Source organism: Alexandromys fortis, unplaced genomic scaffold (genome assembly GCF_014885135.2).
Source record: "Alexandromys fortis isolate MF-2015 unplaced genomic scaffold, M_Fortis_MF-2015_v1.1 scaffold_13, whole genome shotgun sequence".
Classification (NCBI taxonomy): domain Eukaryota; kingdom Metazoa; phylum Chordata; class Mammalia; order Rodentia; family Cricetidae; genus Alexandromys; species Alexandromys fortis.
Genome location: NW_026067908.1, coordinates 16782931 through 16810793, shown reverse-complemented (window position 1 = coordinate 16810793; position 27863 = coordinate 16782931). Strand labels below are relative to the sequence as shown.

Here is a 27863-nt window from a genome sequence, read left to right as displayed (position 1 = left end):
GTGTTTTGTGGCAGGACCTCTTAATGAGCTGCAGGGTTTTGCAGCTGAAGCTGAGTCAGGAAGCCTCTCTTAGATGAGAGTGCTTGCTTGCTTCTAACAAGCAGAGCAGACCCAAGAAATTTCTGCTACCAAGAAAACATGCTTCACTCCATTTTTTCCCAAGCTTTCTCAGGCTTTTTGTGGATTCAGTTGTCCACACGTCTGGGCGCCATCTGTTGAAATAGGTACACCCCACACATTAATACCATCTTCTTGACTGTGTTTGCATAACTTTAGAGCTATTCTTCATTATTTTAAATTAGAGCATTGTATAATATTTATGATTAAAACAGCCTTGCAAATGAATAGATTGGTTGTTTTCAGGGGTTATTAGTAATCTCCATTGAAAATGTACATTTTTAAGAAAACATTTCTTTTATGTGTAGGAGTGTTTTATCTGCATGAATCTATGTGCATGCATGCCTGGTACCTGCAGAGGCCAAAAGCAGAGTATAAGTTTCACAGATCTATTGCTCAATAAACAATAGGTTTAAATGTCAATATATTCATCATTATTGCTGCAGTCACTCTAGTTCTTTTTATCTAAAAGAATTTGATAACATCTGTTTTATTTTAGTGGTGTGTGTGTGTGTGTGTGTGTGTGTGTGTGTGTGTGTGTGAAAGCGGAACTGTGGTAAACACACAGCAGCTGCTGTACCTGCATTCGTTTCTCGGTGTTCCTGTGACAAGCGGTCTCAGTCTGGGTTAATAAAGCTATAAACATTTATTTTCTTGTGGTTGTGGAGGTTAGAGTTGTGTGCCAGCAGAGTTGTTCCCTCTGAGACTCTGCAACGTCCCAGTTTTTTCCTGGTCACCAGTCTCTGACGTATTCCTTAAGGCAGTGCATTCCCTGCGGTTGTGCCTGCGCTGTCAGTTGGCATTCTCTGCCTGGGCTCCAGTGTCTGCCTGAGGACACCAGGCACGTTGGACTAGACAGCCTCGTGACTTTATCTTAACTTTCTGCCTCTACAAAAGACCAACTGAAGTTTTCTTTTTTTATTCTCAGGAAATAGCACACTCCCAGGTAAAACAGGAGGCTGTATTACTACATGAAAAACTTTATGAGTTAGAGTCCCATCGCGATCAAATGATTGCAGAAGACAAGAGCATGGGATCACCAATGGAGGAGAGGGAGAGATTGCTTAAGCAGGTAGGGGGAGAAAATTTGTTTTTTTATTTATTTTAGACAGCATTTCTCTCTGTAGCACTGATTGTCCTGAATCTCATTCTGTAGACCAGGCTGGCCTCAAACTCAGAGATCTGCCTGCCTCTTCCTCCCAAGTGTGGGATTAAAGCCGTGCACCCCATCTCCCAGACATTTATTTGTTTAGAGCTATGAATTAAGCAGAAAACCAATGTGATTATTATCAAAAAACAATAGTTAGCTTCATCTCAATATGAAATACTGAGCCAAGAAAATGTCAAAAAAAAATCTTAGTTTCCTAAATAACATGGTTTTGAAGTAAATACTCATTTTTATTTTTGGTGCATATTTTAGTCATTGTTCCATGGATACTTCTTTATTGGTGATTTAAGTGGTTAGATAATCTCAGTGGAAATAGGTCTATTATTTATATTTATCTCTACAAAAAGAAGTATTCCAAACCTGATGACTCAGTGGTATCAGTGTCTTTGTGAAAAGAATGGAATATAACTGTCATATGAAATTATATGTGACATGATCATGTGTCATGTATTCTGTAGCATTCCCCTACTTTTTGGTTGCTTTAATTTAGCTGTAAGTTACAATTACTACGTTTATGCTGAGATATGCTGAGTCTAAGACCCTTTGAAGAACTTTATCTTCATATAGGGCAGAGATCTCTCCAGGAACTCCTTTGAGGTCTTTTATTTTTATTTTTTTGTGCCTGTGACTTGTGTGTTTTTGGAAACTTATGGATCAGTTCAGTGACTGTGAGAATCAATCTTTCTAAAATGGTCTAAATCTTGGTTTGTACGATGTCTCAATAGGTAAAGGCTCTTGCTGCTAAGCCTGGTGACCTGAGATTAATCCTAGGAACCCGTGTGGTAGAGGGAGAGCTAGTTTCTGCAAGCTGTCCTCTGACTTCTATACTACTCTATAGTATTATTTATAATAAGCCTGGGTTAAAACCGGTCTCTCTGAACATAGCGGACAAGGAGGACTACTGAGACCTCAAGAACAATGGCAATGGGTTTTTGATCCTACTCTACCTATTGGTTTCGTGGGAGCCTAGGCAGTTTCGTGGATGCTCACCTTACTAGACCTGGATGGAGGTGGGTGGTCCTTGGACTTCCCACAGGGCAGGGAACCCTGATTGCTCTTTGGGCTGACGAGGGAGGGGGACTTGATTGGGGGGGGGGGAGGGAAAGGGAAGGTGGCGGTGGGGAAGAGACAGAAATCTTTAATTAATTAATAAAGAAATAAATAAATTAAAAAAATAGTAAATAAATAACAATGTAATGAAATTTAAAAATTTTTAATCTAAAACTAGAAATTCCTTGCAAAGAAAAGATTTGGGACAGGAAAGGAGACAATATTCTTTAGTTGGATTGCTAGTTAAACCTGAGTTTATATGGAACTTGGTGTCAAACACTTTTAATCCAAGACTTGGGAGGTAGAAGCAGGTAGATCTCTGAGTTTGAGGCAAGCCTGATCTACATAGTGAGTTCCAGCACAGCCAGGGCTACATAGAGAAATTTGTCTAAAAAAAAATTGAATTTAAGATAATTTAGGATTAATAAATGCATATATGTGTGTATACATACATACATATATACATACATAAAGCATTATGTACCACATTGCATGATATAAATGTGCCCTAAAAGTTACTTACAGTTTTTCTGAAATTTGATTTTACTGGGCTTTCCCAAATCTGGTAGCTATACCCTAGGGTGTAGGAGAGTCTGAGGAATTCAAGATACTTACTGTTAACTCACCCATGTTGAAAGATATGTTAGCCTGATAGAACATGGTAGATCAGTGTCCTACTTAGAGTTTATATATCTAGGATGAAGCATTATTACTAACAGCAACTTGGGGAAAAAAGGGTTTATTTCACTTAGGCTTCATAACATAGTTCATCATCGAAAGCAGGCAGGGAAAGAACCCAAAACAGGGTAGGAAATCTGGAGGAAAACAGGAGATGATACAGAGGCCATGAACAATTGCTGCTTACTGGCTTGTTCCCTACAGCTTTCTCAGTCTGTGTTCTGAACCAAGAACCACCAGCCCCATGGATGTCCCTATCTACAATGGGCTGAACTCTTCTATATCAATCACTAATTAAGAAAATGCCATATAGGCTTGCCTACAGCTTGATTTTTAAAAATTATTCATTTATTTATTTGTTTAGAGACCGGTTTCTCTGTAGCCCCAACAGTCCTGGAACTCACTATGTAGCCCAGGTTGGTTTTGAATTCACAGATATCCACCTCCCTCTGCCTCCTGATAGCTGGGATTAGAGGTGTCTGTAGTCACACCAGGCTGTACAGCTTGATCTTGTGGAGGTATTTTCCCAGTTTAGGTTCCCTCCTCTCAGATAAGCTCTAGTTGTATTAAGCTGTCATAAAACAGTAGGTAAGAGTGTATTTGAGGGAGAAGGCAGGAATTTGTGAATAGTTTCTTAGTGATGTTTTCTTTCAGATAGTCTAATAATGCATTATTCTTTAAATGCTGTTTTCTTTTTATGCTTGTATAGGTTAAAGAAGATAATCAGGAAATAGCCAGCATGGAGAGACAGTAAGTACCTTTGAACCAGGACATTTTATATTCATTCATCTTTCAGATTACCGCCTAAAGCTTTAATATAGTACATGCATTATAGGCATTTTTCCTGTAGTTCACACTAATGATTTAATATTTATTGAACTTTCAGTTTTCAGCTTTTAATTCTCAGTCATTGCTTGGTATAATTGCTTTGAAAAATAGCCTTAAGAGATAGCTTATGTAAATTATATATTTAAAACATACAATTCAGAGCTTCTTGTTATATTTACAGATAGACAACCAGCACCACCACTTGAGTCTTCCCAACAAAATCCCAACGCTTTTAGCCATTGCTTTCCTTTCCCTTCCCACTCTGTGTCACCATAGACTTGCCTGTTCTGGATGCTTATATGTGTAATCATACAGCTGTTGGTCCTCTGTGGCTACGTGCGTTCATTTAGCCTAACGTTTTCAAGGCTCATCTGTGGTTTAATCCCAGTTAATATTCTGCTGTATGCATGTGATATGTGCTATTTATTCATCAGTTGGTAGGCTTTGGCTTATTTCTATTTTGTGGCTATTAGGAATCATATTGACTTGAACATCTATGAACTAGTTCTATGGGGTTTTTACTTTTACTTCTTTGTGTAAATGTTCAGGATTGCTGGCTTATGTGGTTACTTTGTGTTTTACTTTATAAATCACTTAGTTTTTCTGTCTTTTTAAATTATCTGTCGTTTCATTACAGCCATGCCATTGAGTGTGAATTACTCTTTCTGTGACTTTCACTTGCAAATCCTTGATGGCTCATGGTGTTGAGTTTCTTTTCATGTGCTGTTGGCCATGTGTATATTTTCTTGGAAGAAGTGCTTATTAATGCCCTTTGTTCATTCTCATGTGAATTTATTTTTGGTGGTATTGAGTAAAGTGAGTTCTTCATACATTCAAAATATAATCCACTTACTAGACACATGATTTAAAAAATACTCATATTCTATCAGATGTATTTCTTTGTTGTAGTTCTGGTAGGAGAAAAGTTTTTGATTTGATAATGCTCATTTATGTTGTTTTCTTTTGTTGCTTCTAAAGTTTATTAATATTTTTAACAGGTTAACAGATATAAAGGAAAAAATAAATCAGTTTAGTGAAGAAATTAGGCAACTTGACATGGATTTAGAGGAACACCAAGGTAATATATGTGGTATATTTTTGAATTTTTAAAACTAATTAACATGTATCTATACAGATTAATTTTAAATTGTGATCTCATTATCTTCTTAAGTTTTATTATTTCTCTGTGATTATTTTTAACTTTAACTACTGAAATATATTTACCAAGTATTATAAGTAATATTAAAACAATTACTCTAATTGACTAAAATTTTAAGTAACCTACTGATTGTGTAAGGCAAGTATTTAATATTTCAAAGGATTTTTTTCTTTTTCTAGTGAAGAAGGTGACAGGTAACAAATTTCACAAGCAGCCCAGAGAAATTTGATTTTCTGGTAGGGCACAGTTATGAGGGAACAAGTGCTGATTGTCCCGATTTCCCCCGCTGAGGCCTTAATAGTAGAAATTCTGTGGTGGGAGATGTGTGTGGGAGAAGAGGTGTGGGGGCCGTGATTCCTAACCAGCTTACTCTTGTTTTAAACAGTTCCCTTAACTGCAAACTAGTAAATGTCTTAGCTGCAAACTAGAACATTTTTCTCTTGTAGTAACAATGGCTAACTGTGTCTTCTTACCAGTTAGTGGGGGACATCAGGGTAATTCACCACTAAATGACAGTAGACAGTCACAGGAGGGGAAAGAGTGCCTTTTCTTAAACATCATTTTTACTTTGGTTTAAAAGATAGTATTTAGCCTTTTTGTCGTCATAGAAATGGTATTTGTTTCAGTACCTGGACAGAACACTCAGAAACCTTTGAATACTAATTAGTCCATTTTAAACCTGTGAAAGCTCTGAGAAATTAGCAATTTGCTAAATTCTCTGTTAGAAAATAGTAGACTAGACTTAAACCAGAGTTTTACTGACTCGAAAGTCTTAGTTCCATTGCCAAAGCCTAAGTTTGATTTTCTTATTCAAAGTACTTCATTTGTGAAATTACAGTGGTCTTAGAAACACATAGTTCTATCTACATGTGGTCACTAATGGTCTTAATAAGGTTTCTAAAGGCAGGAAAACATTCGTTTAGGTAAGTCAACTTGCCTATGCCTTAGTTTCCTGATCTGGGAAGTGAGTATTAATAGTAATGTCTCATTAAGGTTTATGTATTAAATGGCATTTGTGACAAAGAAAGGCTTATAAAATAAATTAATACTAAGGTCCTGTTAATTTAAAATGTACTTACTCATTGTTTTCATTAATAAGATTATATATATTTATTGTTTGTAGCATGTTCTGAAGTATGTATATTTAATGGCTCAGTCAAGCTATATATATATTACTTCACACATTAGGTAATGAGAGTGACTCAAAATCCACTCTTCATGATTTTTAAGAATACACTACATTGTCGCCTGACATGGCAGCACACACCTTAAATCCCAACACTCGGGAGGCTTACATTTATGCTAATGTCTTACAGTGGATCTCTTCAATTGATTCTTATCACACAAAATGTTATATATTTTGTCTATGTTATTTTATTGTTGCTTTTTATATTTGTACATCTATTCTGAGAAATCTGATGTTTTCAATTTTAGAAACTTTACAGATTACATCCTAAATAATTTCCTTCCTAAGCTATATAGTTTTTTTCTACTAAAATGATGTATCTGGGAAGTAAAATTTATTACTAACTGAACTTGTAAGATAAATGGAATATGGAATGCTTTGCCTCTTGCTTGTTTTCCTTTTTTGTTTCAAACATTTGTCATTTTTATTAATGTAGAATAAAACAATCCGTAATTATGTAATAGTGATAAAAGCATATATAAGAATATGTAAATGTATAATATAAACATAGATGCATGTATGTATATTCACAGGTAAGTGTATTGATGTCTCCGAGATTTTTGTTCCCATTGCTCTGCTGTGATCCTCCTTGGTTATTGCAACAACTTGGGGGTTTGTAGCAGGTGACTTGTTAGAAGGTTACTTGTTAGTTCAGGACCTCATTACTTTCTGCCTGAACTATTGCAGTAGCCTCCTCACTGGTTACCCCACCTCCATCCTTACCCCTTCTCAGTTTTTACAATATAATTCTACAAAATGATTTATGTAAAATGTGGCTCAATATCCTTTCCTGCTTAAATATGGTTCACCTTGATGCACAAGATAACAGAATTTTTGTATGTCAAGTTTGTTCTACTTTAGTCTGATTCTGTCAGCCTCCTGTTCATCCCATAGTCACCTCTGCTCTGCCCCCTTTTAAACCAGGTCTTATAGGATTTATGCTTGCTGAGAACTCACTGTATACCCCAGGCTGACCTCAGCTTCCCAAGGCAAGGATTACTGATATGAACCATCCTGCGCAACTCTGTAGCAATCTATTAATGACAGTCTCCGTCTGCTACCTTGTATTTCTCATTATCATTCATTCAACTATATTAGACTTTAACTGTTTGCTTTCATTTTTTTCTTTTTAATTGTTCTTCTGTTCACCAGACTAAGTTCTTATCCTATAAGATTTAGCGCAGGCATCCTCTTACTGAACATAACTCTGAACTTCCTTCCCTAACTAGTTTCTAGGCTTAGCTGAGTAACTTTCCTCACAGGTACTAGATCACACTGTGTATTACAGTTGCCTACTTACGTGTTTGTCTTCCTTCTTAGCCTGTAAGCCCTTAAGGGCAGGGACTTCTTAACTTATGTCAGCAATCTAGTTCATCAACACTGTATCTGGGGAGTAAATGCTTGTGGGAGAACCTAAACGATCCATAATTGAAGAGCGAAGGAATTATACACTGTTCTTTGGGTCCTCTCATTTTGGGATCTAGGTTTGCTCTCTCCAGAGAAAGCTTGACTACAAAGATTTTATTACTTTCCAGAGGATCCCTATTTTGGATTCATGTTGTACAATAAAGTGGTATATTTTTGACTATGTCTGTATTTTCACCTGGGATAATTAATTTTGATTGTCAACCTGATTTAATTACAAAGCACTTAAATTGGTAGTGTTTGTAGGAGAGTGTTTTCTCTGGTAACCATCTTAGGGGCAAGATCAGCTGAAATGTGGACAGTCCCGTCCCATAAGATGGGGACCCAAACAGCATAGATGTTTCTCTGTGCTTCCTGGCTTACATTATGTGTGCTGTTCTGCTCCTCCTTACCATGATGGGTGGACACCTCTGAAAATAAGCCAAAACAAATCTTTTCTCTCTTATATTGTTGTTAGAAGTGAAAAAAAAAAAAAGGAAAAAAACTACCATAGACAATTGGTACCAAGCTGGGTGTGTTGATACAAGTTGATAGTCTAGTATCCAGGAGGCTGAGGAAGGAGGATTGCTGCAAGTTCAAGGATAACTTTGGCTACATACTGAGTTAAAGGGCAACCTGGGTTACAGAGTCTCAAGTTCCTTTTTACTCACCTCCCCCCCCCACCAAAAAAACTTTCTGAAATAGAAGTGATCCTTAAGCCTTTGGAATTTGTTTGTAGGAGGGATTTAGAAAAATTTGAAGACATGATCTAGAGAATGCCAGGGATACTATAATTCTGGTAGGAACTAAGAAGAGCAGCATGTCCAGAGAGCAGGGATGCAAATAGAGTATGCTCGTGAACTCATGATGTTTTAGATAGGAACAGGACTTAGATCATGCATGTCTTATTCTGGCAGTGAACTTGGCAGTCCTTTGTCTGTGTCCTGAGATTGTGTGTGACGCTGAATTGGAAAGGACTGACTAGTTAATTGGAGAGAGGGAATTTCAGGGGAGATCAGCATTCAGTTGGTCGTGTAGTTTATGCTAGCTGCTTTTTTTTTTTTTTGTCAGATTGACAGTGAAAATTGTGAGCAAAAAGCAGAGCAGAAAGATTTGAAAACTTGCCCTGTCTCCAAAATAGCATATAAAGTTAAGGTCAAGGAAAGTGTGGCCCTTGAAGAGATTACAGCAGCTTGAACCACCAAGTAAATGTATCTTTAATTGTTACTTTTTTGTTTTTAATTAAGTGCTTACTACATAGTCCACACTGGCCTTAAAATCTTGGTGATCTTGCTAATAACTCAACCTCCCCAGTTGTGAACCAGATACTTTTTTTTTAAGTTTTTTTTATTTTTTTATTTTTTTTTATTTTTATTTATTCATTTTTTTTGTATTTTTGAGACAAGGTTTCACTGTAGCTTTGGAGCCTGTCCTGGAACTAGCTCTTGTAGACCAGGCTGGCCTCGAACTCACAGAGATCCACCTGCCTCTGCCTCCCGAGTGCTGGGATTAAAGGCATGCACCACCATCGCCTGGCCACAATACTTTTTTAAAGTGTTACTTTTGTCTGAGCAAAGGAAAGTATGGAAAAATCATTGTTTCCTTGAGTAAGACAATCAGCAAGACTATAATAAAATGACAAAGCAGAGTATTAATAGAACCCTTTCTCTCAGGGATATATATATATCATATATATATATCATAGTCCTTTTCACCACCACCACCCCCTCCTGGTGCTAAGGAGGAAATCAGGGCCTCATGATAGTCACTTGCTTTTGGGGAAACAATTGCTAGGAAATGTTTTATTTTCATTATAAATTAATACTTGAGAGTTTACATTCCATGCTTTAGTCCTAGTTTTCTCTTTACTCTTTTACATTAAATAAATTCTGATAATAACAGCGTTCCCATTATAATGCATGCCCAAACCTTTTGTGGAATACGTGTTGAAGACAAGAAATTACCCTTCTGTGCAGGATTACTGGGGCTTTTGAAATCTGGTCTTCAGCTTTACCCATTGCTAGCTTAGGCGGAAGGTTTTTCAGGTCTGCTAAATTGGCTTTCAGTTGTCCATCTGTTTCTATTTTCCAAATTTTTATATCTACTGTCTTTTCTTTCCCATTCTTGGGAGTTTATACTTTAAATGTAAGTAAGCAAACAAAAATCAGCTTTTTATTATAGCTATAAGAGGGCTTGGAGAAGAGTAATTATTAGAAGTGGGTATTTAGCTGACCATGGCGATGCACTTCTTCAGTCCCAGCACTCAGGAGGTGGGTAGATCTCTGTGAGCTGGAGACTAGCTTGGTCTACATAGTGAGTTCCAGGATGGAAGTGTGTTCAACTACTGTCTTTACTAGGAAGTCACTAATTAGAATATTGACTTAGAATCTTTAAGAGTTCAGTCACCTTGAGTGTGCTTCATTCTTCTGGTTTTAAATGCTTTTGTAGGTGTGTGTGTGTGTGTGTGTGTGTGTGTGTGTGTGTTTAATTGCAAATGACCATTCTTATCAACTTTTATTGAGTTTTCAGTTAGCTTCAGTCACCCTTTCCTGCTCTTAAAATTATTATTTTTTTATCATAATATTGTAGCAAACTCCTATAATCCTAGCAGTTGTGAGGGAGAATCAAGATTTCAAGTTCAAAGGACATGGTACAAAGTGAAACCCTATTAAACAAAACAGTGCCTAATCTAGGTGTGGTGACATGACCCTGTGGTCTCAGCTTCTCAGAAGGCTAGGTCCAAAGAAGCTAGGCCAGAGGATAGCTTGAGGCCAGGAGTCAGAGTTTGATGTAATGGATTCAAACAATAAAAAAAACCATATATAGTAAAGAGTTGTCTTTTCAAACTCATCTAAGTCTTCAGAGGTAATCATTGTTTATGTTTAGTCTTTAATTAGATTTACTCTTAATTTATAAATCTATTTTTAAATGAAGTAAAAGCATATAGTTCTTTTAAGCTTTAGTATTTTATTTTTAACATTAGTTTCCTTTCTAGTGGCTGTGACAAAATACCCTGAGAAAAGCAACTTAGGGAAGAAAGAGTTGATTGTGGTTTAGTGGAGGGGATGTACTCCATCATGGTAGTGGGAGCATGGAGCTAGCCCGGCAGTCAGGAAGCAGAGAAATTCCATTTTATTTCAGTTGAGAGCCATGATGATCTAGGACCAGGCTATACGACCCCCAAAGCCTGCCCCGATGCATTTACTTCCTCTAGCACGGCTTTGCCTCCCAAAGGTTTCACAACTCCCCAAACAGTGCTGCTAGCTGGGGACCAAATTTTCAAACATATGACCTTGTGGGGATATTTCATACTCAAAGCACAAAAACTATATAATGTACATTGTTGAAATAAGAGCGGCGGGCTGCATTCCCAACACCCCGGCCGCTTGGCTAGCTCATGCCCGAAATAACAACACACAAACTGTGTTCATTTAAGAACTGCTTGGCCCATGAACTCTAGCCCTTACAGGCTAATTCTCGCACCTGGACTAGCCCATTTCTAATAATGTGTGTAAGCACCCCAAGGTGCGCTTACCGGGAAGATTCTAGCCTATGTTCATTCTGGGTTGGAGTTGCCTGGGAGAGCTGAGCATGGTGTCTCTGCTCCAGAGAGCAGAGTGTCGGGTCTGTCCAGGAGCAGAGCAGAGTCTGACCTCACTTCCTCTTCCGCCCAGCATCCTATTCTGTTTATTCCACCCACCTATGTTCTAAGCTATGAGGCCAAGCAGTTGGTTTATTATAATTAACCAATTACCTTCCTCCATCAGTACATCATTCCACATGAAGGTGTGTGTTTCATTTACCATTAGGAGCGAGAGGCTCAGGAATGGCACCTGGTACATAGTAAGCACTGACAACCATTAGCTGCCATCGCAGTTGTGGTTGTGTAGTATTCATTGTTTCAACATTAGCATTAAGGTTGCATCTAATTTTTCTTTATCAAAAATGCATGATGGCATATCTTTAATTGCAGCACTTGGGAAGCATATGCAGGTGACTTCAAGTTCAAGGTCAGCCTGGTCTACATAGTGAGTCTGCGGACAACAAGGACTATGTAGTCAGACCCTAACTGAAAACAAAACAAATAGTGGCGCCGTAGATATTCTTGTACATTCATGTTTATTAATATGTGTACTCCACAGATTAAATTTCTACAGTGAAATTTTAGAATAAATCAGAGTTTCTACTTTTAATTTTGATAATTTCTCAAAGGCTTGAGCCATTTACTATAGCTAGAAGTAGTATGTAGACATTGTTTCTCACCAATGCAAGTTATATAAATGTCCTAGTTTTTGTTAAAGTAAGGTACCCACTCCATGACAATTCCAATCTCCTGTGACTATTGCCAAAGCCTGAATGTGCAGTTTTACCAAGGTCCATAAGGTGGGGCTAATTTTCTAAGACTCTGTAGATTCAAGTTAACATACACAGTTAACAAAGTACAGCCACATTCACACACTTTGCAAGAAGAGTGTTTGAGCATAGTTCCTAAAAGGTATGCCTTCATTTGTAGAATCCAGTATTACTCCAGATTTGGATTAGACAGCATGATACATATCATGTGATTACTAATCTGTCTCAGACATAAATATCTGATATGGAAGTGTGGTGGATATCATAGACATACACATGAAGTATGTAGGGCCTCTGAATCACTCTTCTAACTTGAGATAATTACTTATAACTTATTCCATAATGTATATGTATCTTTGAATAATCAAAATATACATACTTTGCCTGTAGGATACTACATTTTTTATACATGTTATCTGTGTAGCTCTGTCTAGCCTGTAACTTACATTAGATACTTCTTATACAGATAGTTCATAAGGCTTGTTTTAGGAGTCTTGTTCGTAGCAGTATACAGGTAAAATAAAAAATTAAGGCAGAATTTTTATATCCCACAACTAAACATGTCTTTACTTGAGTCTACACAGTGCTGCCTAAATAAAAGTTATTCATGGGGGTACATGCCTATAATCTCAGCATTTAGAAGATTGGGGCAAAAGGATTGTGAGTTTGAGGCCAACCATGGAACTGGCAAGGGATGGGTATATCACTTACAATTTCTACATAGTGCTTGAAGCCAGTTCAGAGTCAGCCTGAGTCACACCATAACTTTCTTGCTTCATGGATCCTTCCTACATACCCTTGAGTAGTAGGTAGGAATTGCCCCTCACTAATGCAAGCTCTATATATGCTTGCATTATACAGAGGCAGCAGTGACATAAGTAATTAGTATATGCAAAATCCCTCCTGCCTTAACCTCTCAGAAACTGCTATTCTTAGTATATATTTTAAAGTGTACTTTGTAACAACTCCGGGCTGAAGAGAAACATCTCTGCCAAAATTTAAATTATTTTGCAAGTAGGATGATGCCTAAAGTGAAAAGTTGGTTTAAATCAATTATTATTATTATTTTTAAGACATAGTTTCTCTGTGTTAACAGCCCTAGCTGTCCTGGAACTAGCTCTTGAAGACCAGGCTGGCCTCAGATTCACAGAGATCTGCCTGCCTCTGTCTCCCAAGTGCTGGGATTAAACGTGTGTACTTTCATTTTTATGTGCTCATAACAATTTAAAAGTTTTTGAAACCGGCATTCATTGCTTACTGCTACATTGACAGAAAAGACATAGGTGGAGGGGAGACTAAGTATAAAAATGTAACATGGAGGGGCTGGCTTGTTGGGGTTTATGTCCTACCCAGTTCCCCACAGCTGGCAAGCCCCAAAGAAAATCACACAGAGTCTACATTAGGTTATAAAACTGATTGGCCCATTAGCTCAGGCTTCTTATTAGCTCTAGTAGCCCATATTACCCATTATTCTTATCTATGTTAGCCACATGGCTCAGTACCTTTCTCAGTGGGGCAGCTCACATGTTGCTTCTTTGGTGGTCTAGGCAGGACTGGGAGGAATCAACTTCCTCCTTCCCAGAATTCTCCTGTTCTCATTGCACCATTTCTACTTCCTATCTGGTATTCCTGCTTATACTTCCTGCCTGGCCAATCAGTGTTTATTTAAAACATGATTGACAGAATACAGACAATTCTCCCGCACCACATGTAATTTAGTAGGATATCCAAGCTAGCTGAAATTGAAATAGGAAAATTGTCGTGACTCACTAAATGCATGAAAATGTCAGAGGGGGTCTGAAATAATAACAATATAAATTAATGGGGTTTCACCCCCAAAGTCTCTAAAACAACAGTTTTCATGAACAAAAATTGGTTATATGGACTGTAGGAAGTAGTGGTCTTCTTGAAAGATAATGAGCAAGAAGTCATTCGTGGTAGAGATGAGAATGGTAATAGAGAAGCTGCTCCACAGGAGGAACAGTAGAAGTGAGAGGACTAGGAGGTGGTGTGCCTCAGAGAACCGGGTACAGAAAGAAACCAATGGGATGCTGAACTAGACTGCTCCATGGCCATAAAGGAGAAAGGCTTATTGTAAATATGGAACTGCTTTGTGGCTATCTCTCACGTGGTAGAGAATAGCTAGAGGTGGTGGGGGGAGTCCAAAGCTGCCATGGCTACCTCTTGGGAGCAGAGAGAAGTGAGAGGGTGGGGGAAGCCTTGCATGTTAATAAAGGGAGAGCACATGCAGGGAGGCAGGCATGCAAGCCAGATCCCACAGGACAGAGCCAGTTCCCACAGGTCATTTTCTGACCTTCATACATGTGTTGTGGAACACATGAATGCACACAGACAAATATACATGTAAAAAAATCAATTGAGAAGACTCAGGTTTAAATAAGAAAGGAGGAGGAACTCATGAGAAGACAAAGAACAATCTTTTAAAAGAAAAACTTCTTTAGTCAGATCTGTGAAGTTTATCTGTACCATATAGTAAGATAAAGAACATAGATGTTGAAGTTTTACTGTCTGGTATCCTTCTGCTTCTCCACCTTTTTAGCCCTTTAGCTCCTGTTCCTAAAGGTCCTTTTTTTTGTTTTTGTTTTGTTTTGTTTTGTTTTGTTTTGTTTTGTTTTGTTTTGTTTTGTTTTGTTTTTCGAGACAGGGTTTCTCTGCGGCTTTGGAGCCTGTCCTGGAACTAGCTCTGTAGATCAGGCTGGTCTCGAACTCACAGAGATCCGCTTGCCTCTGCCTCCCAAGTGCTGGGATTAAAGGCTTGCGCCACCAACGCCCGGCCTAAAGGTCTTTTTTAATGCCAGCTTTTAACCAGGAATCCCCGTAGAAATAGCTTGCCATTCTTTCCATCCCTATTGGTGTCACTAGCTTTGTTCGAGGAAGCTAGGGATTGATCGACTGGTATGAAGAAACTGGTTTGAAGCAAGCTCAAATTTATCCTTTTTCTATTTGATGCCCTAGAACATGGAGTTGCAATAGTCTTCCTCTGAGAACAGATCTGTACTGCCGTAGCTCAGTGTTTGTCACTGTGAAATAACGCACCCCTTTTTGAGGCTGCTATGTCCTTTCCAGCTTTGGATTTTTGTTCCTTTAGACATGACTTTCATATTCATTACACTTAGTATGTTCAACTTTTTCTTCAGTCTGTTCCCCTTTGCAGTTAATGCAGCTGTCTTCAATCTTGAGAATCACCCTTGGTTCCACTTTCTCCGTTTTCACTCTGGCTCTTGATATTCGAGATAAAAATCCACAAACTTCTCTCGTAATTACCCCCATACTTCTAGCAGCTTTGATCTTCTACCCAGACTTTCGAGACATGTAACTGGCCTTCCAGCTTCCAGTCTTTTGTTCTTTAGGCTAAAATACTTCTCAGTAGTTTTCCTTTTACTCTCATGCTTCAATTCTTCAGCAGGTAGAGGAGAGCTGGCTCAGTAGTTGAGAGTTCCAGTCCCAATGCCCAGAATGACTGGCAAGCAGTCATCTGTAAATTCAGCCCCCGGCCTTTTGCTTTAGTGAATATCTGCGCTTATGTACACACATGGATACACACACACATGTAGTTTTTGCAACAATTGTTCCTAAGCCCAAATTCTGAGACATGGTTTTTAGATGTATTTATAGTTGGCCTCTCATCTTTTTTTTTTTTGTTGTTGTTGTTTTTTTTGAGACAGGGTTTCTCTGTAGTTTTTTGTGCCTGTCCTGGAACTAGCTCTTGTAGACCAGGCTGGCCTCAAACTCACAGAGATCCTCCTGCCTCTGCCTCCCGAGTGCTGGGATTAAAGGCGTGCGCCACCACCGCCCGGCTTCGGCCTCTCATCTTATTGTTGCTCTTGTGTTTCCTGTTCTCTGCGTTAGCCATGCCACTCTTAATTTCTTGTGCTGTTGGTACGAGACTTGAGATCACAGTCTGTGTCCCAAGAAGCCAAGCTTGGCAACTGATTCTGCGATTATACTTTCATAGTCATCATCACTTCCAAATTTATGTATTGGTCAGATTTTTTTCTTTTTTTCAGTTTTAATTTTTTTTATTCAACTTACTTATCAACCACTGTTTCCCCTCCTTCTCTTCCTCATGCTCGGCAACACCTCCCCCCCCCCCACTGTATCCTCCCATCCACTCCCCAGAAAAGGTAAGGCCTCCCCGTTGGGGAGTCATTGAAGCCTGGCACATCAAATTGAGGCAGGACCAAGCCTCTCCCCCCTGCATCAAGGCTGATCAAGGCATCCCACTATAGTGAATGATATACAAACGGCCAGCTCATGCACTGGGAATAGATCCTGGGCCCACTGTTAGGAACTTTTCTTAACTTGAGCTCTCTGCTGATACAAAAATCCCAATCGAGCCAAATGACAATGAGCCAAATTTAAGGATATCCAGGTGTGTGTGTGTGTGTGTGTGGGAGAGTAGACGGAGGGGGGGGGTTGGGGGGATAGACAGGGACAGGAGGCTGCCTCATTCCTCCTTGGGGGAGGGGCTAAGGTTTTGGCAAGCACAGGGACGGGCCTCCAAAGATGGAGGCCAGAGACTGGACTTAACACCTACAAACAGACCAAGCCACACAGTTGTCACCCGCGTGGAGAGGGCCTAGTTTGGTCCGATACAGGATCCCCAGCTGAGTGCAGAGTCCATTAGGTTCCACAAACTTGGGTCAGCTGTCTCTGTGGTTTTTCTATCAGGATCTTGATACCTCCACCCCCTTGCTCATATAATTTCTCCTCTCTCTTTTCATCTGATCTCTCAGAGCTCAGCCCTGTGCTTGGCTGTGGATCCCTGCATCTGCTTCCATCAGTTACTGGATGGAGGTTCTATCATGACAGTGAGGGTAGTCACTAATCAGATTACAGGGGAAAGGCCAGTTCAGGCACCCTATCCATTATTGCTAGGAGTCTTAGCTGGGGTCATCCTTGTGGATTCCTGTGAATTTTCCTAGCACCAGGTTTCTCCCAAACCCCATAATGGCTCCCTCTGTTGAGATATCTCATTCATTGTTCTCCCTCTGCGTCCCTCCCCCAACTTGCCCATCCTGTTCCCTTTTGTTCTCGTTTTCCCTATCCCCTCCCTTATTACCACCCACACCCCCAGTTTGCCCAGATCTCATCGATGGTCAAATTTTTTGACATTGACTTTTTTTTTTTATATCTGACCAAGTAACTCCTTCCTGTTCATTCCTTATAATGTAGCATGTATATTATTTAGAGAATTTTCTACAGTACCTTAGTTAACTTAGTTGTATAATTGTATAGTACCTTTTTTCATATGACAGCATTTAACATGTTAGATTTCTAGATGCTAAGCTCTGTGAGGTAAGGAATGCTGCTGTCATGCCTGCAAACTGTTCCTAGATGGCTAGATTTGCACGAACTTCTCTCTCTGTCAAGAGGAGTGTTCATGTATAGCTGAACAGCTTCAAATTTGGAATGGAAAGCCTGTAAGTCCGTTCCAGTCTCCTCCCCCCCCAATTGTAAAAGCACAATTAGCTGCTTTAAAAGACTTTGTAATAAAATATAAACAAATTTCTCCAAATTAAAATTCAATTAGGTATTGACTATTGAATATTCAGCAGCTGACGGCATAAAAGAGAACCCAAGAAACACTTCAAATTTAGAATACAATGATTGGAAGTTTAAAGCTAGTATTGTTTTGTATTTCTTGTAGGTGAAATGAATCAAAAATACAAGGAGCTTAAAAAAAGAGAGGAAAATATGGATGGTAAGTGATGGTCTTATGTAACTCTTAGATTGCCATTCATTTGTACTAGGCACTTAAGACATTTGCCACATTGACCCATTGAGAAAAAGTGATGTTTTAAATAAAATTTGGTTCTGAGTGGATGGGTTCTGTATCCTAGAATTTTTCTTTTTTCTTTCATTTAAATCCTTGTCAAATAAAGGCACTGGGACTTGTACTGGCTTTTTGGGACCCTAGTCTATTTGGACGCACAGCTTCCTAGGCCTGGATGTAGGGGTGAGGGCCTTGGACTTCCCATAGGGCAGGGTTCCCTGCCCTCTCTTAAGCAGGGAGGGAGAGGGAGAAAGGGGAGTGGGGGAGTGGGAGGGGGATGGGAGGAGGGGACAAAGTGTAAATCTTTGAATGGAAAAACAAATAAAATAGGACAAAGAGAAAAAAATCCTTGTCAAACCATTATCTATTATAGTATGATTTAATATGCAAATTTGATTGTTATACATAAAATATGGTTTTCAAAAATTAAAAAATATATACTATACCATCGAGCTACCAAAAAGAATTAGTAGAAAAATTATAATGGAAATACATTACAGAATGTATGCAATGTTTATGCTATTGTCTTACTAATAGTAAAATTTTAACTACTTATTTTTAATTTTGAAGGTTTCATAGTAATAATTGAAGAAATTCAAATTAGAGCAAAAGTATATATGAGTTCTAGATTTGACATATGGGTAATTTCTTAGAATATTTATTAATAATCTGAATAAATGATAAAATTCATCAGTAAGTATTTGATTCATTTAATGAAAAGGTATTTTTAGATGAAATAGTAATATTTTATAATTTAGTAATAATAATTTCAGAAATAAAATCATCAGCTAGCTATAAATGTTAATAATTATAGCTGTATCAAGTAAGTCATATATAAAAGTGAAATTTTTCTTATTTTTGAGGTATCAGCTATTTCTTTTGAGCCTGTATAACTTTCTAGTTTTACTTATATTAAAGTCATAGCAGGTTTTAACTATTTGAAAGTATGTAGAGTAGGTTACTAGTTTAAAATTTGTCTTTATTTGGAATTTGTGGAGAGTAGTCTGAATTCTACAGCCCTGAGTTTATTCAGTGCTAACTCTGCCAACAATAGTCTGTATTACATGTTTCCAATTGGCAGCTTTTATAGAGGCTTTTGAGGAAACAAAGAATCAGGAACTGGAACGGAAGGCACAGATAGAAGCCAGCATTGTCGCCCTTTTAGAGCATTGCAGTCGGGTAAGTGCTGTGTGCCTATCTCAGGCTGCTAACTTTTCAAATAACACAGAAAAGTAGAAGATTCACTAGTATATTTGTCCACTTAAACTGTTTCCTTTAAATTTCCTTGTTTCTTCAGCCTACTGTTTACCTCTGTAGCAAACTCTTAGCTAATTAGGGTAATGTGGGAAGGGGGGTGGGTACATGATTGGTGCTAAGCAGTTCATGAAGCTGTGATTAGAATAAATTTCAAGATTTCCTTCCATTGCTAACTTATCTGAGTTTACTATTCCAAAACCTAGACATTATTTTAGAAAATGGTAATATGTTTTATACTGTAATTTTTAATGTAAATATTTTCTTATAAATAAACCCAATGAATACAAAAGTTCAGAAATTGTTTATTAAGGATGTACTATGTACCATGCTAAAGGAGGAAAATGTGTGACCCCTCTTCAGTATTTTTAGTGTATTAAATCTGCATTTAGTTCTTTAAAATTTGTAGCTAATTTTTAATTCAGTTTAATAAAGCAAGTGAAAAAAATGAACTTGTATGAAAACATGACTAAATCCTACTGTATTCTATAAAACATCAAAATTGAATATATATTTAAAAATAATATTCAAAGCATCTCATCCTTTGTGGTTTTGGTAGCTAAATCCTCTGTTTATTTCTCTTCATATACAGAATATAAATCGTATGAAACAGATATCCTCCATCACCAACCAAGAGCTGAAAATGATGCAGGATGACCTCAGCTTTAAATCAACTGAAATGCAGAAGTCACAGACAACAGCTAGGAACTTGACCTCAGGTAAGAACAATAGCTAAGAGTTTATATTTTCTATTTTTTCTCTAGCAAATTAGAACTTCAAAACTCATCTTCATTCTTTTTGAGTTCTTTTGAAAGTCCCATAAGGAAGAATCTAATTGCAATCTGAGAATTCTATGTGACATTACCCAGGAACTTACTAGTAGGACATTGTCATAGTCTCATTCATTTAACAGTATTTACTGAATGCAGATAGTTGCCAGCTTTTGAAGGCCTTGATGTACCATTTTGTGTATGTGTATGTGTGGTGCTAGATATCTGTTCTACTACTGACCTACAATCCCAGGTCCTGGTCTGTATGTTCTTTGACTTTACAGTGCTTCGAAATCAACATGCAGAACTGAGACTTCTGTTTCAGATTTTGAAGTTTGGTCTTTTCGCAGGGTGATGGTGTGTAGTATGTGTAGTGTGGTGTTCTTCACAGTGCTCGCAGGGTGATGGTGTGTAGTATATGTAGTATGATGTTCTTTCACGGTGCTTGGCACTAGCCACAGCCATAGCTTCCAGTGAGCAATGAAGTTAGGAGGCCAAGCAGTCAGTTCCTAGAGTGAGGCTTAGATGAAAAGAGTTCTGAGATCCTGGCTAGAGTTTGGCCAGGGAGAGACTCTCTCAGTATTCAAAGGTTTTAAAAAAAAAAAGGTCAGATCTGTTTCCCCAAGGAGCTCTTATCCTGGTAGAAGGACAGTTTCAAGGCAGTGAAATGATTGTATAGAAGAGGGTGTGGAAATGCATCCTGGTCACACATATCAGGCCAGTCTTTGATAATTAGTGTTGAGAACCAGTGATGTTGGAATAGTTTTAGCTGTGCTCACTAGCACAGCACTGACCAAGGAAAATGGCAAGCAAACCACATGCTTAATTATACTTATTTTGTTGTCATTTTAAAAACTGAAGAATGACAGATGAATTTTAATTTTATTAATCAATATATCCTAGAAATTGGTATTTCAACCTGTGTTCTATAAAATGGTGGGCTTGTTAGTTATATAGTATTTTAATTTAGATTAAACCTATTTCAAGTGATCAAAAAGCTTTATGTGTCAAGTGGTATAGATTGAGATCAGATACAAACTGTAAAATTAAAAAAATTCACATGGAATCTTGGGTTTCTGTACTGGCAGACTCTGAGTGTTGTGGTGTGGTGACAGAATTAGCTGTTTTTGTCTGCTCAGATTTGTACTTGAAGACTTAATTGTTAGCTTACTTGTGTATTTTTTTTTTAAATTTTGCTTATTTGTGTATTTAAGGGTCCAAGCTGGAGAGATGGCTAAGTCAGTAAAAGTGCTTGCAAGCAAGAGGAACCAGAGTTTGGATCCCTATTGCCCATACACACACAAAATCCTAATGCTAATGCGATAGAGACAGGGAAATCTCTGGAGTTATTGACAAGTCAGCTAGCCTTGCCAAATTGTTTTGCCCCAGGTTCAGTGAGAAACCATGTCTCAAAAATAAGGTGGAGAGTGATTGAGGAGATAACCATGGTCAATATCTGACCTCCACATGTATGTGCAGGCAGACACATGCATACCTAGTAGATGCCATGTGCACACGCACAATGTTTAAGTATACTAGAAATAGAATAATTATACTTTATGGGTGGTGTGGGAGGACCTCTGTCTATGCTTTGATTTTATTGGTTAATGAATTAAGAAAACTGGCTTGGCCTATAGCATGGGAGGAAGAAGGGCGGAGTCAGGGAGACGCCATGTATCCTCCGCTTGAGACAGATGTTGGGAACATTACCCAGTAAGCAATACACAGATTAATGGAGATGGGTTAAATTAGAAAGGCAGAGAAGAGACACCGTGGATCTGCCACTGGAGGTAGATGTGCTAAAACTTTGCTGGTAGGCCATGACCTTGGGGTGATATACAGATTAATAGAAATGGGTAAAATTAGATGTAAGAGTTAGCCAATAAGAAGATAGAGCTAATGGGCCAAGCAGTGATTTAATTAATACAGTTTCTGTGTGATTGTTTAGGGTCTAACTAGTCAGGCAGCCCGGAACCAAATAAGTGGCCCTCCCTACAACATATATATATATATTTGAGACAGGGTTTCTCTGTGTAGCTTTGGTGCCTGTTCTGGAAGTAGCTCTTGTAGACCAGGTTGGCCTCAAATTCACAGAGATCTGCCTGCATCTGACAAAGATCCGCCTGCCTCTGCCTCCCAAGTGCTGGGATTAAAGTCATGCATCATTGCCTTGCTTAATTATAAAATTTTTAAAGAGCTTCTACACTGATTTCTGTCCTGTCTTCAAGAGTTTACATTCCGTCCAGCAGTGTTTGTGTTTTATTTTCTTGATGAGCCACCTTAACCAGTTTTGCATGTATAGTCTGGTAGAGTTTACTGTACGCACATGATTCTCCAGTAGAGCTCCAGGACTTTTTCATCTTGTAAAACTGAAATTTCATCAGGATGCTGCATATGAGTACACTCATGATGGGTGTGTTGTGACTGGCTTGTTCTGCTTAGTGTAGCAGACTCAAGGTTGTAATATAGGACAGAATTTCCTTTTTGTATGACAGCTGAGTAATAATTTCATATATGCTCTACTTTATTCATCAGTGCATCTCTCTTATTTTAGGTTCTTGAGTTGATTTGAGTATTTTAAAACCTTTATTCTTTTCTATAAACTAAGAAATTACATTAATTCATCTATATACTCACTTATCTAAGGTTGATGTTAGTTCAACAAGCTTTTTCCTCCTGTAAGTTATCTCAGTGCAACAGCCATTGGAAAACATTTCTTAGAGGCAATATAAATGCCAGGAAACAAAGTCAGCGATTAGGGTTGTGTTTTTTACTTGCCTTTATGCTTTGTGTTTACATTTCCTTTTAAAAACTAGTCGCGGTGCTTTCTTCAGTTGTGCAGTTGGAAAGAATGAGAACGGACTTTACCAGAGATGAAAAATCTGTCCATCACTACAGTAAAGCTTTTCTTTTTCTGGAAAAGTTCTTTAGTAAGATTTGAATTCTGACTTTGTAATTTATTTCATCTACTGTTTCTTTTGTTGTTGTTGTTTATTTAAGCCTTCCTTCTTTAATCCTTCTTTTCTTTATATCATTGCCCACACTTAAGACATTTCTTTTATCTAAAAATCACCAGAAGTTTATGATAATCTTCTTAACTGTTCTGAGATAATGTATGCTAATAGTGCCTGTGTGTGAATTGCCTCCCTTTCTGTCTTTGAGATTATCACTGGAACCCACCCGCCTCTTTTGTTCCCACTCTGTCTCTTAATGGAGTCCTCTTACTCTCAAGGGGCAGCATTACTTCTTAGAGAAGGTTGACAGGAACCTTATCAGACCAGTGAGATGACTGTGATTGAGTAAAAGGAAAAACAAGCCCACAAAGGGTTCCTATGGGACTAGTAATACAAACAAGTTGAGAAGCTCTTATACTGCAGCGTATAGGCAAGGAATCTTGCTAACACTAGTTTTTATTTATATTTTTAGAAAGGAAACTCTGGGGAGTAAACAAATGTGCTGATGGCAGAATATTTCAGAAACATTTCCCCAGGTCAAAGTGGCTCCTCCTGAGATTTTGCTACTCTGTACACACTGGTTGGTAAACTCTGCAACTTCATAGCATATCAGAAGGAACTCGACTGCTTCCTCTTCCTGTCTCTTCCCTTGGAGAAGCTTTCAGCTTTTCATGGGGACCTGATGCAAAACAGAGATAAACTTTATACCAACCAAACGTTTGCTTTTTTTCTCAGTTTGTATAGTTCTTAAATGTATTTCCTGAGTATGTATCCAAATTACATTTGCAATTAAATTTATGCAACTGCTTACTTCAGTTAGCTAAGCATGTTTCCTATCTATGTTATTAAATGTCCTAAATTTATGTCCTAAAATAATCCTTAATAACTTGTTCAGCATTTTATTCTTATAGCTGTTTCTAACTTTAGCAGAGATATGAATCCAAATTAGGACTTTTATGGTTTTGGATTTCTGAGATAGTTATGTTGCCCAGGCTAGCCTTGAACTCAGAGCTCCCCTGCCTCAGCTTCCGGATGCCAGGATAACAAGTATGTGCCTAGCTTGAAATAGAAACTATGATAATATTTAAATCTTGTCGTAATATGGTTAAGCTTAAAACTCTGAAGGGGATAAATGAAACCTTCAATGAATACTAGCTTAATTATACCAACTTTAAAATATTTGGTCATATAACCACCCTTTTTAAAAATTACTTTTGTGTGTTTGCATGTGTGTGGGTGCACATGTGTGCATATAGAGACCCAAAGCTGATGGTAGGTGTCTTCCTCAATCACTTTCCACTTTTGAGGTAAGGTCTTTCAAAGGACCCTGAACTTGCCAATTGTGGCTCCTCTAGGTAGTCAGTTTGTTCTGGGATCCCCCGTTTCTGTCTCCTGAGTGCTGGGATTAGAAGCAGCTGCCATGCCTGCCCACCATTTTTGAGGGTCTGGGGGATCCACACTTTGATGTTGTAAACACTTTCTCTACTGAACCATCTCCATAAACCACAACTCCCTTTTAAAATCAGGGACTTTTTAAAAGAACTGTTTGTCTACTAAGTGGAATTTAATATCCATTATATTGAATTTCTGTTCTTGTTCTGGGATGCCATGTGTTCTTGCCTCCTAAGTTACACATTATTTTTTCTAGAGCACTCACCTTCTCATTTGTTCCATTGTATCGCAAAAAAATGTGGTTTTCCTTCCCTCCCCCTTCCCTCTCCCAAATCACACTGTTTAAATGTTCTGCATTCAAAGTGCTAATGTGCTGTCTAGTGTGTTCTTAAAAACAAGAAGTTTATTACATACCTTAAGAAAAAAATGTACATTAAATATGCCTCATGCACAAATAAGGTATATTGTTGTTTGCTGCAAGTTAATTATTAACACTCATGAATATACATTAAATAAAATGCCCTTAAAAGAAACATATGCAGTAAAATTATATATTGGTCAGATGACTAAAATGTTGTGACCAGACTTCTAAAAACCTAAGACTAGTCATGTAAAAGGAGTAGAATTTTAATTATTACCTTAAATTCTTATACTTCAGACAGTCAGCGCCTGCAGCTGGATCTACAGAAAATGGAACTTCTGGAAAGTAAGATGACAGAGGAACAACAGTCTCTGAAAAACAAAATTAAGCAACTGACTGCTGACCTGGAGACATACAGTGACCTGGCAGCTTTAAAATCATCAGCTGAAGAAAAGAAGAAGGTAAATGCACAACAGAATCTTTGAAAATTATCACCCAAATAATATAGTTTCCTTCCTTCCCTCCCTCCCTTCTTCCCTCCCTCCCTCCCTCCCTCCCTTCCTCCCTCCCTCACTCCCTCCCTCCCTCCTTCTCTCCTTCTTTCTTCATCTATCTGCTTAAGACAGACTCTGAAGTATCTCAGATTGGCCTCAAACTTGTTCTGTAGTAAGGGTGGTCTTCTGATCTTTCTGCCTCATCTCTAAATCCTGGGATTATAGGGTATGCTACTGTGCATGGTTTACTTGGGGCAAAAACCAGGGCCTCAGTTGTTTTTCCTTGATAGACTTTAATTCATATGTACTTTATAGGACTTACTACTTTCAGTATATTATTCGACATACAAACTAAGAAGTAATAAGGTTTGTTACATGTATAGTTATAATCTAAAGAGATTTGGAGGTTTTCAAAGAAGGTAAAAAGTAAAAAAGTGTAAGTTGCTCCCTAATGGTGCGGGAGAATTGTCTGTATTCTGTCAATCATATTATAAATAAACACTGATTGGCCAGGCAGGAAATATAGATGGGAAAACCAGACAAGAAGTAGAAATGATGTAATGAGAACAGGAGAATTCTGGGAAGGAGGAAGTTGATTCCTCCCACTCTTGCCTAGACTACGAAAGCAGCAGGATGTGATCTGCCCCACTGAAAAAAGGTACTGAGCCACATGGCTAACATAGATCAGAAAAATGGGTTAATCAAGATGTGAGAGTTAGCGAGTAAGAGGCTAGAGCTAATGGGCCAATCAGCTTATAATTTATGGAGACCTATGTGTGATTTTCTTTGGGGCTAAACAGTTGTGGGGTACTGGGCGGGACAAAAACCTGAACAACAAACAGGACCGTTCATGTTACAACCTAATGCAGAGCATTCCAATATGTGACACTTGCCAACTCCAGATTTGGTTTATAGGTCTCCACTTCAGACTCTTCAGTTTCTCTCCATTGCCCTTTGCCTTAAAGTAAATCTTTTAGAGTCAGGATAGATATGGACGTATTTATTGAGTTATTAATGCAGTTACTATTCATGTAATTTATTCAAAGAATATTTTTGTAAATAAGTCTTTTGTTGTTGTTGTTTGTTTGTTTGTTTTCGAGACAGGGTTTCTCTGTGGCTTTGGTTCCTGTCCTGGAACTAGCTCTGTAGACCAAGCTGGTCTCGAACTCACAGAGATCCGCCTGCCTCTTGTCTCCCGAGTGCTGGGATTAAAGGCGTGCGCCACCATCGCCCTGCGTAAATAAGTCTTAAAGTAATTATAACTCTAGTTTTATTTTACAGAGTAAAATCATTAAAATTTCTAAGCCAATGCGATTTTTATATTGACTTTTTAGACAATTGCTATAGCTTCTATGTATTACTATTTGGATCTATCTAGAAATTGCATCAAGAAAGAACAGTATTATCAACCTATAGAAATGCCTTTAAGAAAACAATGGAAAAGCTGACGACAGATTATGAGACACTGAAAACACAACTGCAAGAAAATGAGACACATGCTCAGGTAAAACCGTTCAAAGCCTACTTTGAAATCAGTTCCCTTTCATGCTGTCTGTCTTGTTCTTAGTCTGTGTTTTTTTACTCCAAACTGCTTTTGTTCTTGTTCTTGTATTATAAGCCTTCCAGATTTTTTTTTTCGCTTTGAAACAGTGAGATTTTGTGCTAATCTCTCTTTAGTATGAATTAAGGTCTATTTTATTCTCTCAGTAAGCCTTATGAAAAGTGGGTTTTTATTTTATTTTAATTTATTTTATTTTATTTTTATTGATATTTATTGAGCTCTCTATTTTTCTCTGCTCCCCTCCCTGCCTCTCCCCTCCCCCTTCAATCCTCCCCCAAGGTCCTCATGCTCCCAATTTACTCAGGAGATCTGGTCTTTTTATACCTTCTACTTCCCATGTAGATTATATTTATGTAAGTTTCTCTTAGTGTCCGTATTGTTGCCTAAATTCTCTAGGATTATGGCTTGTAGGATGGCTTTCTTTGCTTTATGTTTAAAAAAGTACATGTGATAATTGTCTTCTGTGTCTGCGTTACCTCACTCAAAATAATGTTTTCTAGCTCCATCCATTTTTCTGCAAAATTCAAGATGTCATTATCTTTTTCTGTTGTGTAGTGCTCCATTGTGTAAATGTACCACATTTTTCTTATCCATTCTTTGGTTGAGGGGCATTTAGGTTATTTCCAGGTTCTGGTTTGACAAACAAAGCTGCTATGAACTTACTTGAGCACATGTCCCTGTAGTACAATTGAGCATCCTTTGGATATATACCCAAAAGTGGTATTACTGGGTCTTGAGGAAGGTATTTTCTTAATTTTCTGAGAAATCGCCACACTGACATCCAAAGAGGTTGTACCAGCTTGCATTCCCATCAGCAATGCAGGAGTGTTCCCTTTACCCCACAACCTCTCCAGCAGAAGTTGTCATCAGTGTTTTTGATCTTGGCCATTCTTACAGGTATAAGATGGAATCTCAGAGTTGTTTTGGTTTGCATTTCTCTGATGACTAAGGATGTTGAACATTTCCTTAAGTGTCTTTCAGCCATTTTAGATTCTTCTGTTGAGACTTCTTTGTTTAGGTCTGTACTCCATTTTTTTTTTTTAAATTGGATTATGTGATCTTTTGGTATCCAATGTCTTGAGTTCTTTGTATATTTTGGAGATCAGACCTCTGTCTGATGTGGGGTTAGTGAAGATCTTTTCCCATTCTGTAGGCTGTTGTTTTGTCTTATTGACCATGTCCTTTGCTTTATAGAAGGTTTTCAGTTTCGGGAGGTTCCATTTATTAATTGTTTCTTTCAGTGTTTGTGCTGCTGGGGTTATATTTAGGAAATGGTTCCCTGTGCCAATGCGTTCAAGTGTACTTCCCACTTTCTCTTCTATAAGGTTCAGTGTGGC

General features: G+C 38.1%; 1 protein-coding gene across 3 annotated transcripts in view; it reads left to right on the top strand.

The window, feature by feature from the left end:
• Ift74 (intraflagellar transport 74) overlaps positions 1–27863 on the top strand; it is a 90602-nt gene that overhangs the window by 46681 nt on the left and 16058 nt on the right. For 2 of the 3 annotated variants that reach the window (XM_050136274.1, XM_050136275.1), the window contains exons 11-18: positions 1046–1189; positions 3723–3763; positions 4840–4919; positions 17615–17668; positions 18822–18919; positions 19587–19713; positions 24769–24932; positions 26344–26469. In XM_050136274.1, the coding sequence (XP_049992231.1) occupies positions 1046–1189; positions 3723–3763; positions 4840–4919; positions 17615–17668; positions 18822–18919; positions 19587–19713; positions 24769–24932; positions 26344–26469 (834 nt within the window). Of the gene's footprint in view, positions 1–1045; positions 1190–3722; positions 3764–4839; positions 4920–17614; positions 17669–18821; positions 18920–19586; positions 19714–23190; positions 23322–24768; positions 24933–26343; positions 26470–27863 lie in introns of those variants that run through there. The other variant, XM_050136276.1, reaches the window with a different exon arrangement.